The following is a 13,423-nucleotide window of genomic DNA, read 5'->3' as shown; positions in this document are numbered from 1 at the left end:
GGGGAGGACGCCTTCGCGCTGCGGCCCGGGGGGCCCCCAGGGGTGTTTTTTCTTTGCGTGGAGGGGCCCCTGGACAGAGAAAGCCGCGAGCTGTATGAGCTGCGATTAGTGGCCACGGATGCGGGGTTCCCGCCCCTGAGCACCCAGGAGACGCTGCTGCTTCGGCTCTCCGACGTGAATGACCAGCCACCTGTCTTCAGCCAGCAGCACTACCGGGCCTCTGTGTCCGAGGCCACGGCCCCGGGCACCACGGTGACGTGGGTCAGCGCCTCCGACTCCGACGAGGCTGGCACCGACCATGCCCGGCTGCGCTACGAGCTCATCCAGCTCTCAGCTCTGTGCAACCCCGAGGCTTTGCGGCCTGGCACAGAATGTGAGCCTGCGTTCACCATTGACCCCCAGAGCGGGGCGATCAGCACCGTCCGGACTCTGGATAGAGAGGTCCAGGAGACTCTGGAGCTCCGAGTGGTGGCCCAGGACCTCGGAGAGCCCCCCCTCTCTGCCACCTGCCTGGTCAGCGTCACCGTGGACGATGTGAACGACAACGAGCCCGTCTTCCATCGGCAGGTGTACGGTGTCGCCCTGGCAGAGCACACCCCTGTGGGACACTGCTTTCTCCAGGTGAGTGCATTCAGACCTGTTGCGAAGACCCTGATCTGGCTGAGAAAGCGGGGGTCACAGTGGGGTGAACGCAGTGGTCCCTGCGCAGCCTTTCAGCCAGGGTCTTGGATGGCGCATGGTCTCAAAGGCCCTTTCTCACCCATGTGACATTGGCATCTCCATTTTTGTAATGGAAGCTCAGTGTCTTTAATGCTGGAGGTGTGTACCCCGATTTACTTGGGATGAATCACCCACTGTAAACCTTTCCTGCAATAGGTGATGTTTTAATACTTTTCAGCTCCTTTTTTCGGTATCCCCGGGGAGTAGGGCTGGCCTAGTCAACGGAGTTTTCAAGGGACCACGTGTATGTGGGAATGTTTCCAGTAACTACGGTCTCCTTCCCTGTTCTGTCTTGTAGAGATTGGAAAGGTTGGTTGAAGGTCTCGGGTCACTGTAGTCAACCTGTGCTGCCAGGGGTGCATTGAGGATTCGGAGCAGCAGTGGGGCCCATTCATCCTTTATAAAACGGGGCAGTAGCCCTTGCCTTTTGATTTGGGTTGTCACCTTTTAGAGTCCTGAAGACCTCTCCTTGCCAGTTGGAATGCTGTGTTTTGCTAGCCAGCCCTCTGTGTTACTTCTTAGTACTGGTGTCAGATGACTAGATCTCCAAGACTGATGTATTTATTCCAAGACTACTTGAGTAACTAAGTAGAAGCCATTTGCTAATGGGAGAAGGAAGCTCTAAACTAGAGTTTTGTTAGCCCTCAGCCTGGAGTGCTTTCAGACGTGTCTTGCAGGCTTTCTGGTTCTCAGTTGTAGGCTGAAGGCTTAGTTTTATAAATTATGTGTCAAATAATAATCTTTGGATAAATGAGGTGTTACTGTATTGTGAAAATAGATTTCATGATTGCTTCCAACTTTTTTGTCCTTCGGGTATATGGGCGACAGTAATCTGCATGCTTTTGTCTAGTGTGACTGGCAACTCTCAGTTGCTGGATTATTAAGAGGTGGCTTGAAATTTAGTTACTGCTTGCTGCTGGGCAGACAAAGCCACAGATACCATGACTGACACTGTAAGTGTGTGTGCCTCCTCTCAAGCACTGTCTCATGATGCAGGTGAGTTGGTCATTCTCCATTTAAAACGGAGCCAGGCCTGGGAGTGACTGACTGATCATTCCACGAGCATCATGGAGCCCAGCTACGAGACCTCAGAGGCCCCGAGAGGGAGGCTGAGATGTGGAAAGGAGCCCGTGGATGTGCACTGACTGAGGATGGTTCTGCCATGGAGTTTCGACAGAGAAGTCGTAATAGATGAGAGATCCCGTGTGTGAGGTGATTTCCGTGGCTTGTTCCATCTAGAAGCCCCGAGGGAACTTGACATGAGTAGAGTAAAACCTGGATCCATCCGAAGGAAATGGTAGAAGGTGTTAACTATGACTGTTATCACCTGTCTTTAGAGTTGTTTTAGAAACTGTGATATGGCTCTGCCGTGAAGTGTGAATTTGCCCTGGAATGACTTGGTCTGTGGTAGACCCGTGATAGTGAGGTAAACTTGGTAGAAGCTGACGGAACCCATCCAGGTTGCCAGGTATTGCTAGCGATGGCACTAAATTGTACTGATTAGGATTTTGGGATGTTCCAGGGATCCAGCCTCTCAGGACTGGTGGAAGCTGCTCATTCTCTGGGCCCGGGTGGCCTCTCCACAGCAGCTGTGGGAACTTTCTGCATCCATGACCCCCTATCTGATTCTACCCCTTAATGTGCAGATGAGCTTCAAAGGAGTGTTTTCTATGTCATTCTCTCACTCATTCTTTGTATTACTTTGCAAAAGCTAACTTCCTCCATCTTGGATTTCATAGCCTCTTCTTTCTTCCAAGGTTTTATATGATGATATTGCATAGGTTCTTTATAACTGTGCTTTTTTTCTTGCACTTTTATTAGTTTTCCTGTTAGCCCTTGTATCTACTCCAGTATCTTCTGTCAAAATTAAACAATAACAGGGCCAGGGATTTAGCTCAGTGATTCCAGTGCTTGACTCGAAAGCTCAAGGTCCCTGGTTTAATCCCTGGTGCCCCTCCCCAAATTAAACAGTAATAAATTAAAAACAACAGGAAAAGTTATCTCTAGAGTTCCTGAAAAGGAACAGTACCATATCATCTAATTTTTAGAAAAACCCTGGCAGTGAACCATTAGTGCTCACTCTTCCTCCCCAGTCTTTTTGGGGTTCTTTCACTCTTACTGCTGCCCTGCTGCTACATAGTACTTCCCACCCTTCCTCTCTTCAGAGAACCCTTTTATTTATTTATTTTTTTGGTTTTGGTACCCAAGATCGAACTCAGGACCTTGCACTTGCAAGGCAGCGGGTAGAACCACTGAGCTAAATCCCCGGCCTGGGGAACTCTTTTTATATTCTTGCGACCAGACCGGAGCTTTCCAGAGATTTTTAAGTATGAAGGAACTTAGGGAATTAACTCAGGCTACAAGAGAACCACTGGTAGCCTGGAATAAGTAACCTCCAGCTGCCCGAGGTTTCTATGTGTCTCGCCAGCTTGTGTCAGTATCTCCCAGAGTCACACATTGCTGGCTTGGTCCCCAAGCTGGGTGCTTTTCAGAGGTGGAGGAACTTTGATAAGAGAAGGGTTCAGGAGAGGTCTTTGGGTCTTTGGGTGTGCCTCAGAAGGGGATGGTTGGATCCACTTCCTGGCCACGGCTTTGCTTTGGCCTACACTCGAACCATGAGATGATGCCCCAGACCCAAAGCAACACAGACTGAAACCTCTAAAACCGAGCCCAAACAGACCTCTTCATGTTGTCAGTTTCTCATCTCAGGTGTTTGTTACAGTAAAGGAAAGCTAACTAACACAACTTTGATGGGAGCGATCCTAGATTGCTCATTGCTTGCTGTCTATCTGCCTCGGTGTGGTGTGGAAAGCCCCTTCCGTTCCGAACAACCCTTTCTCTGTCTTGATGCTTTCGTGGTCTGGGTAGAGAGGAATTTCCAGCGTGCAGATGCTCTAGGTTTCCCTTCCCAGTTCCGTGTCTGGCCGAGAGAACTCCTCTGCCTCAAATTACCGTCCCAAAGTCTGACCTTGCCATCTGGACCAGACTTCCAGCTTCTGGGGGGTGGTGAGCTCTGGCTTCAGCAGTGAGCGGGTGACAAGGACAGAGCCCACGGTCTTGTCCTCTCTGCATCCCCTCTGTCGGCCTTCCTGCGCGAATGGCTGTGCTGACCTCCATCTGCTCACCGCCCCTTCCTTCTGCCCTGTTCTGACCTCAGTTTTAACCTCCAAGGGCTGCCCTTGTCAGATGCCAGCGCTCTGCCTGGGGCATTCTGGACCGTTGCCCACCCCTCCCCTTCCCAGATGCATCTTCTGTGCTGCCTTTGTCTCCTCGTGCTCTCTTTCCACCTCTCCCTTGCCGGTTCCTCCTTTTCCTTTTGTGCCACCAGACACTCAGCGTGGCAGAGGCATTTTTGAAGCTTCTGTCTTCCTCTCACGTTTCTGCTTTCTCCACTCTCTTATATGGTACCAGAATTTCTTTTCTTTTTCTCATCTTATTTCTCTTTCCCTCCCTTCCTTTCTTCCTTTTTTTTTTAATATATCTCCAAGGTCAAACTGCCTTCAGATTCACATTTATCTATCTGATATGCATCTCTACCTGAGTGTACCTTTGACATCTGAAGTCCTCTGTTTCCCAGTTTGAGTTTATTCCCTTCTACTGTTCTCCTTCCCCTCCCTTCTTCCATTTTTTCCTTCTATCCTTCTGCCCTCCCTTCTTCCCTCTCGCCCTTCCTTTCCCCTGTTCAGGCAGCTCCTTTTTGCAACTTCTATTTTGGCCACTGTATCCTTTCACTGGAAATGTTTACATGTTTGGCTGTGTCTTTGTGTACATGTTTGCTGTGCTGGGCTGGTTGGGTTTTGCATTGTTGAAAACTGCATGAGTAAAGAGTAGGACACTGCCCTGTTTCCGTCCATTCAGGAAAAAACTGGTGTTGAGCTCCCAAACTGGGGCACGGGAGAGAGAACCTCTCTCCCAGTTTGAGGGGCCTGTGGGATGCTACCTGTGAGGTAGCACGCGTGGAAAGACTGGAAGATACAGGAAGGCCTTATTCCCACCATGTGCCATCATCTGGAAAGACCAAACTGTCTTCTGCCCGATTCCTGTTATCTTCTGGGATTGTTTCCATTTTTTTAAATGACTTCCCCAGCCTTTAGCAAAGATGCTCCTTTCTATTTAAAAATTTTTTTTTCTGTCCTAGGGATTGAACCTAGGCCTTTACACTGCTGCACTCCCCAGTCACCCCTGCTCCTTTTTTGTGAGATGTGGTCTGGGTAATTTTCTCAGGCTGAGCTCGAATTTGTGATCCACCTGGCTCAGCCTTCCAAGTGGCTGAGATTACAGGGATCTGCCACCTCCCCTGGTTTCGGAAAAGTCTCGCTAAATATGTTAGCTCTGTCTTAATCACACTGTGAGGATAAAAATGGAGAATGTAAAAAGCCTCCTAGGAGGTGGTAGCATTAAAGGGAAGGGTTGTTAGCCAGCTTTAGTCAAAGTGTCCAGGGCCAACAGCGATGGTGGCAGAATCAGCAAGGAGTGAGCTTCAGGGCTGTAGGAAAAACATGAGCACTTTTCTCCGAGAAGCCCTCCTAGTGCAGTGTGGAAAGTAAGAGGCTTTCCTGAGATAGAAGGTGCTTCCTACAGTCTTAGTGACGATGCTTTGGTGATCTCCGAATTTGACCATGGTAGTTGACAAGGCCTCATCATCTCATGTACCTGGCTGAGGGTCAGGTTAATGTCTGGCTGAGTCAGGAGTGCCGCTGCACCCATCTCTTATGAGAAAACTCCGAGGCCTATTAGGGCTGGAATAATCCGCCCTCTTGGTGTGTAGACATCTGACCTTAGACAGATAAACTGTTCCTCTCAAAAACCTCTAAAGTCCTGAGTCCATTTGCCTCAGCCCCTAAAGCATACAATCCAAAAGCTAACATGTGGCCAATAACAATGTGCCAAATATCCCGACTCCACCCTGGCTCCACCCCTGCCTCACCCTATATAAGCCTGTGCATTTCCTGAATAAAGCAGAAGCGTTCCAGAAACCTCCCAGAGTCTACGTGGTGATTTCTCACCTCTCCCTCCCAGGCCGGGCCCCTGAACCTTGTTCCTCGAGCAGGCTCCCGGAGGAAAACAGCACCTGACCTTTCTTTAATACCCGTTGTCATCATCCTGGCTGTGTCCCTCACCACTTTCCACCTCCCATTGCCTCCGCTTCAAGCTGGGTGCTTGCAGCATGGCCCTGAGGCTACCTGCTGTCACTGAGCTTTGGCTGCTCTGTCCAGCCTTCGTGTTTTTCGTGCTGTGACCGTTGTTCCCTTCGTTAGTTACAGTAATGGGTTGTGAGGACCGTGGGGGTGCAATGCACTGGTCCTCGAGTCCTCTGTGGTTTCTGGTGTCCTTAATCTCATAAACTGAGTGTCGGTGACTTTGTTGACTTGTATTAGAGAGATACATAAGAGCAGGAAAAGCAAAAAGGCCACACAGTAAGGATTGCAGCCAGTAAAGGATTTTACTTTTTGATTTTGCCTTATTTTCTCAGTATATTTTGCCATTAATTCTTTGGAGTTTTCTGAGTTGCATTGCCTCTCCTATATCTTTTGTCCTCCACATGTTGCCCCAATACACTTGTACTGCTTACCTGTGCACTCACACCATGCACACTAACTTGCCATTTATGTACACACAGTACCTGTGTGTATTGGTTTCCTTCTGGCTCCTTTAAGTGCCCCGATCTCTCTGCACTTATGCACTGGAAACAGGTATCATTTCCTTACGGTCCTTTGCACCTGTGCCCAGAACATGTCTGGTCACCTGCTGGCTGTCACCTTGCCTGGTTATCTGGCCTCCCTGGCTTAAACACCTCACTCCAGTGTGAGCTATAGTTCTTCCTGGCTTTGTTTGATGACCTGCCTTAGACACGATAGATAAACTCAGACTTAATTTTGATATTTTCCTGTCCTTTACTCCACCCGAGTACTGCCCAAGACTAGTCAGCTGCTCACTTCTTTTTCCTGCTTGGGGAACACAGTGCGGTGCCATTTGGATATGTAATAGTAGGAAGGGGGTAACTGAGAACCCATGGGGAATATTGCTGGTGTTGTCAAAATATGACTTTGTCTGGTTCTTGGTTCTACAAGTAAAAATTAATGCCATTGCGTGGCAGGATTTATAGCTCTGAAGATTACAGGTAGGCGCTCTGAAGTGACAACAGTATGGACCACAGGCTTAGGATGCCTAGGTTTGAATCTCAGCCCCACCATGGCATGGTCATGTGACCTGGGCACTGCATCTGTTTCCTCATCTGCAAAGCCCGGATAGCAGTAGTGCCTGCTGGGCAGAATTGTTTTCTGGATAATGAATTAGTGTACATATGTTTACAGCAATGCTTGGCTCATAGTAAATGTTCAGTGCTTGCTATATACTACTGGATTCTTGTAAATTAGAATTCTGTGAATGATGAGAAACTTTTCAGAAAACCAAACAATCTATTTTGCCCGAGACAGCAAAAACTAGGACTGATTAAAAATGTTTCAAATAAATGGTCTCTTGCACTGGAAGCTGGAAAATGGAACAGAAATAAATTTAAATTGTGTTTTAGGGTTTAGTTAGATGCCTCTGTTTTGGCATTGGAAGCTGAAGTCTGTTGCTGCTGGGTGTAAGTAGCGAGTTCTTACCTCCTTGCCTGCCTTCAGGAAAGTCGTGATTCTCTGACCAGAGAACAGCAGCCACAGAGCCACTGCGCGTCCCTTAGAGGGGCTGAGCGGTGATACAAGTTGTAGAGAAGGGCTTGATGGGTTGCCACCCACCGACCTCAAGTCAAACCTAGTGCAGTGCTGAGCCCTTAGCAGTGTCCCGGTCGTGGTTCTGGGCTGTGAGGGGCACCATCTGTGATTCTGTAGCTGCAGCTCTGGGGCATCTGATACTGGTGCGGCAGGGAATGAGTGAGCTTTATTTAGGGTCAGAACCCTGATTCCAGCCCCAAACCCTACTCTTGCTGTCTCTATTAATAGATCCTCATCCCCAAAACATAGTTAATTTGGTTGACAGATGGAGTGAACACTGAAGACCACCAGTGTTCCATGGTGAACATGGTAGTTGTAAGTCTATGGGACTTGGAGTGAAAAGGTTTCCTTTCTCCAATAGATTAGGGGTCTCCTGTTAAGAGATGGAAATTTTTTTTTGCTTTGGTACTGGGGGTCCAACTGCAGACCTTGTGCTTGCAAGGCAGTTGAGGTACCACTGAGCTAAATCCCTGGCCCTAGAAATTTTTAATTTCAGCCTGTCATGCAATTCAGAGTAGCTGCAGGTGTGTGTGTGTGTGTGTGTGTGTGTGTGTGTGCACAGTGCATCTTTACGTGTGTTCATCTCTATAAGAATCACATAGGTTCGATTTTAGAAAATTTTGATCAGTAAGATTTCTTTCTTTGGGGATTGAAATCTGACAAAAAATTAATTTTATTAATAAGCACGTGCTAGAATTCCACTAGTGGGCCCCTCACCTCATAAATTATAGATGAAAATTGAGCAACCGTAGGAGTAATTTATAGTTTCATAGCCCATTAGGGAAATTTTGCTGGAGCATTTCTACAAATGCCAGGTTATTTGAATCTTACTGAACTAAAACCTCTACACATGCAGAAGATGTGCTTGGTAGTGAAATTCGATCAGGTGAACGGCCATCACAAATATGAATCAAGTCAGCTACTGTTTGGACCCTGGGGGACGATGGACGCGACTCATCGTGGTCTGTCTGGGTCCCGGGGTGTGAAGTCATGGGAGGTGGCTCGGAGGACAGGGAGAGGCAGCCCCCAAAGGATTTGCTGTGTTTGACCAGTGCATCGGGGGTCTTTTTCCTACGGGAGCCACTAAAAGATCTGGGATTCTGAGCAGAGGTTAACATGAGGAAGGGAAGGTCTTTTGTACTGAGTTAAAGAGTAAAGCAAGGCAGACAGGCAGGAGGGCCGCGAGAGCCCCGAGAGAGTCGTCATGACACAAGTTCAGGGCCGAGGGACGGGGTGGGAATGAAGTGCCCCAGAAAGGATGCACTCAGGGTCCCTTTCCCGGGAGAACCGGGGCAGCTTGGATGAGATGTGTTGGGAACACAGAGAAGGAGTGAAGGACGGTGCTGGACCCTCCGCCTGGATTAGCGGGCGGGAGACACTGCGGGAGCGTTTTAGAGGAGAGGTGCTCACCCTGCGTAGCTTTGGGTTCGTGGAGCGTGAAGGAGGGGCTGGTAGCTGAGAAGACAACTGGGTGCCACAGCGATGGTGAGGAGGGAGGTGAGGGCGGCGGTGCTGCCTGGGAGAAGGGTCGGATCGCTCTCACGGTGTTGGGGGACAGTCTCTGTGACGCCGATGCTGTTGGCTTGGTTGTGGACACAGCCCGGAGACGTGGCTGGCATCTTCCTGTGTTTACTGCACACTGCTTCCGAGGTAGGCAGCTGCTGAGCTTAGAGCTCAGTGTGATGCCTGAAGGTGAGGCCTGGTCAGAGGAGCTGGCCTGGCAGGGCTGGTCTGCCTCTGCCTTGACCTCTCTGCTTGCCTCCCACCACCACACCCCGGGCTGTGTTTCCTCTTCCATACTGCTCTGCCATGCTGCCCTGCCTTGGATGGAACCCGCTACAAACTGTAAGGAGAAATGAAAGTAACTAAAACAAACAGTTTCTTGCACCTAAAGCTTTGATAAGTACTAACTCAAGCATGGAGCTGCAGAAACTTACAGAAGAAAAAAGATCAAATAAAACTTGTTTTATTTTTAAAGCTGAATCACACAAATCACTTCTGAAAGTCCTTTAGCCTATTAAAATAGGGAATGTAAGTATTATAATCAAAATATTAATGTAAAATATTTTTCAGTTGTCTTTTTTTTGTATTGTATACCCATGTGATCATTTTACATTTCTCGGGCACTCATCAATTATTTATTTGTGCTCATTTTATAGAAATTAGATCCTGTGTTTTCTATCATAAATGATTGCAGTAATTTTTAATTGTTCAATATTTGTTTTGATAGCATTGTTAGTTTAGTTGATAGAAATTTCCCAGACGTGATGATACCGTCCACTTGATGTTTTGGGACAGTACATTATAGCACAAGGCAAGAAAGTATGATAAAACATAGCTTTATTTTTATAAGACTAGCAAAGAAGAAAGAACAGAATAGAACTTGAGGCAGTTTCTGAAGTTGCTTGATTACTGATGAGAATTAATCCAAAAGTTCCCTTCAGTGCAAGGGACTGTCCTCTACCTTTAAAATCCTTTTTGTTTAGATTATTCTAGAATTCTCTCCATCTTGCACTAAAGGATTGTGGACAACGGGCCATATTTATGGATATGTTTTAAAGAGAATAAATCTTATTTTTAGACTTACTGTAAATGGGCTTAGATACTATTTGATTTTTAACAGTTGTCTAGCTAGAAGCTTCTGTTGTGTATTCCTCAGGTTTCTACATTTGGAAACAGAGGAAGTTAGTGTTTATATAGAGGTTGACGTGTCTAGTTTCTAAGGATGTCTGTTCCACAAGAACCAAGTTAGGAGGTAAAGAGCAATCTAAGCACATGCACTGTTTACTCTCCTTTGAAGTGTAGATTATTTTGAGAATGAACTGCTAAAATAATACAAAGGCTGTTCTGTTACATTATGCATAAACAAGAACACAACATGTCAGGGCTGGCAGATCTACTTCCTGGGCTCATCTTACAGTTTTTGTGTCCCTTTTCGTGTGTGGAACCTCCCTGTCGTGCCTGTGTCTACACCACCTCCATTGCTGCCATCACGACCCAGAGAAGAGAGGCAACAGGAAGAACAATTTCTAAATTAATGTTTGCTGGTGCTCAGGATGATTTGCTTGCTTGTATCACACATATAAATTCTATGTTTATTGCAATATACGTTTAATGTTACAAAGGGAACTTAGTTGTTTATCTCAAATTTTGAATCTGAGTCCATTTTATTCTTTTATTTTTATTTTTGTACTGGGGATCAAACTCAGGACCTTGGGCTGGTGAGGCAAGTGGCAAAACGATTGAGCTACATCCCCAGCCCGAATCTTAGTCCATTTTAAAAGGAGCTGTGCTCCAAACTGAATTTGCTTCTCTAATGTGTGAAGTTATTCTGATATACCAAATTCAGTTACTACTTTTGTTTCTAATTTATGAATATAAGCTTTTAAGTGGGAAAGTTACACTTACAGGAGTTGAGAGGCTGCTTTTTCTTTACTTTCAACATTTTTTTCTGGCTCATTCTTTATTTTCTACTTCTGAGACTCCCAAATACACATATCTAGACCTTTGGATCTGGGGCCTGAGGTTTTAAAAGTTCATTTTTCTTCTCAATAATTTTTCTTTGTATTTTCCTGATTGGGTTTGTATTACTTCACTTTTCCTTAGCACCATTCTGTTGTTAAGGTCATCAGACAAATCTTATTTTTCTTTCATAAAATTTGTTTTTTCCTATTTTGTAGCTTTTGCTTCTCTGCTGACATTCCCTGTCTTTTCATTTATTATAAAGGGTGTCTTCCTTTGCCTCACATAGCTATAATAGCCACTTGAATTTGTTTCCTATTAATTGCAAGATTTGGTTTGCGCTAGAGTCGGCCTCTTCTTGACATAGCACACTTTAGAGCAGCAGTGGTGAACCTTTAAGAGACGAGTGCTCAAACCGCAATTTAAAACCCACTTACTTATGGCAAATGCCAATACTGCAATTTAACCTGAATACCGAGGTTGTAGTTGAGAAAAAACAACTCATACATCAATATTTTTGTCTTAAAAGAAAAACGCATGGCACGCGTGCCGTAGGTTCGCCACCACTGTTTTGGAGTAATGCATATATTAAATGACCCTGTGTGATGCTCTGGACACATTTTGCTTGTCATATCATGAAGACTATGGGTTCTTTTATATTCTGAATAGTTTTAATATTTTTGCTTTGGCAAGAAGGTAACTTGGATATACTCATACTGCAGAATGACTCGTACCTACCAGTGCAAATCTTATTTCAGCCCTGGCTATTCTTAACTCAGGTGTTTGCGATCTCATCCATGCGTGCGGTGTTAGGGATTGTAATGTGGAAAAGGAAACATGGTAGTTCATATGAAGAATTTGGGACTTACCTAGGGGCATTCTTCTCCCTGTTTAGCATTTCCTAATGCCTAGAGGAGCACTGAACTCCCTCTTCAGTTCCTTCAGTCCAGGAAGACTGTGTAGTTGCTTCAGCTCCACTGCAGGGTGACTTGAGTGATGCCCACCCTCCGGGTAACAGCCAAACAGACAGACAAAAACAAAAGAGGGAGGAACAAAGACTTTAGAAAATGGGAAACTCAGTCCACTCCTCCAGCTTTTGACTCTGCAAAACTGACTGCTTTTAATCATCCCCTGAAGGCTTCTGTTGTCTCTTTTGTCTGCTTTACTCAAAGTTTATAATTGTTCCACGCGGGAAGTCTTGGTAGCTGTGTATTTGGTCATACCGGAAACAACTCCTGCTTTTTCCTTAAATTTCAGTTATAATTCAGTGGATTCAGATGACTAAGACTCAAAAGTAAGGATCTCCTGAAAGTAAAGCTGCTGTGCAATTTTACTCTGTAATATATTAGGTCATCATTGAATGGCAGCTGCCTGTACATGAGTAGAGGTTTGTGGTGCACTGGGTTGTTAGACTAATGTTACTATAGTTGTAGGGAATGCTAACAGTTTAAAATCTTATATATCAGTTTCGAGCAGGAACAACAGATAATTTCATGTGTTTATAAATGCATGTATTTACAATAATAATTGTAGAACTCTGGGTAACTGATAATCTTTTATGGAAAAGCATAAATAGAAGTGGAGTCCATGATGGGAGTCCGTGATGGGTGGATTGTGTAGGCCAGGATTCAGTATGACCCATTTGAGGAAAATTCATCCAAAGATTGTTAAAAATCATCAAGACTAATACGCCATAGAATCTTTCATCTGAGTAAAAATTCATTTTGCTCTTTCTCTTTTTGTCAGTCAAGAATCTGAGCCCCAAACACCTTACAGGTGTCTCTATGGATTGTTCTTGCATCACGTGTCAGACAGAATCTGACATTTCCTTTGTAATCACTCTCTCAGAATTATCTGTAATGCAGGCATTATGTTACTCACGCTTCAGACTTTTCATGGTTTTGCATTATTGTAAGATTAAGTCAAAATCCTCTGCTAGACCATTCTCTGTCCATCTATGTCCTCTTTGGAAGGAACTCTTCCCTGCCCCGCTACACTCATGAAGTCACTGTGCTCTTTCCCACCCTAGCTTTTGCTCTGGGTTATTTCCTGGATGTGAGAGTGCTTCCAAAATTTGTGCAGTGGAGCCCTAACCCCCATGGATGGTATCTGGGTGTGAGGCTTTGAGGAAGTGCTTTGGTTTTGATAAAGCCTTGAGGGTGGGGTTGGCATCCTTAGAAGAAGAGGAAGAATGCAGAGTTTGATTTCTTTCCTCTGCTTTTGCTGTCTGCAGAACAGGAAGAAGACCCTGATGTTAGCACCTTGATCTTGAACTTCAGTCTCCAGAACTGTGAGACATGTGTGTGCTGTTTATGCCACTGGTCTGTGGTATTTTGTTGTGACAGCCTATGCTGGTCACTTTCCTGTTGGTTGGGGCGGAATACCTGAGATTTGCAAGCTGTAGGACAGGAGGACAGTTTGATTCAGCTGTTTGGGAGGATTCAGTCCATGGTCAACTGGCGCATAGGCAGATGGGCAAGGTGAAAAGGCCTGGCAGAAGAGGGCCTCTCAGATGATGGCAGTCA

At 45.9% G+C, this 13,423-nt stretch overlaps 1 protein-coding gene across 1 annotated transcript in view; it reads left to right on the top strand.

Annotated features, from left to right (window-relative positions):
* Positions 1–13,423, top strand: part of Dchs2 (dachsous cadherin-related 2) — a gene marked incomplete at its 5' end in the record, with an annotated part of 231,612 nt that continues 218,189 nt past the window's right edge. Inside the window, one exon of the mRNA XM_010628006.3 lies at positions 1–621. Coding sequence (XP_010626308.1) covers positions 1–621 — 621 coding nt within the window. The remainder of the gene's footprint in view (positions 622–13,423) is intronic.

Source organism: Fukomys damarensis, unplaced genomic scaffold (assembly GCF_012274545.1).
Source record: "Fukomys damarensis isolate Sample0158 unplaced genomic scaffold, DMR_v1.0_HiC HiC_scaffold_38, whole genome shotgun sequence".
NCBI lineage: Eukaryota > Metazoa > Chordata > Mammalia > Rodentia > Bathyergidae > Fukomys > Fukomys damarensis.
This window is presented reverse-complemented; position numbering and strand designations above follow the sequence as displayed.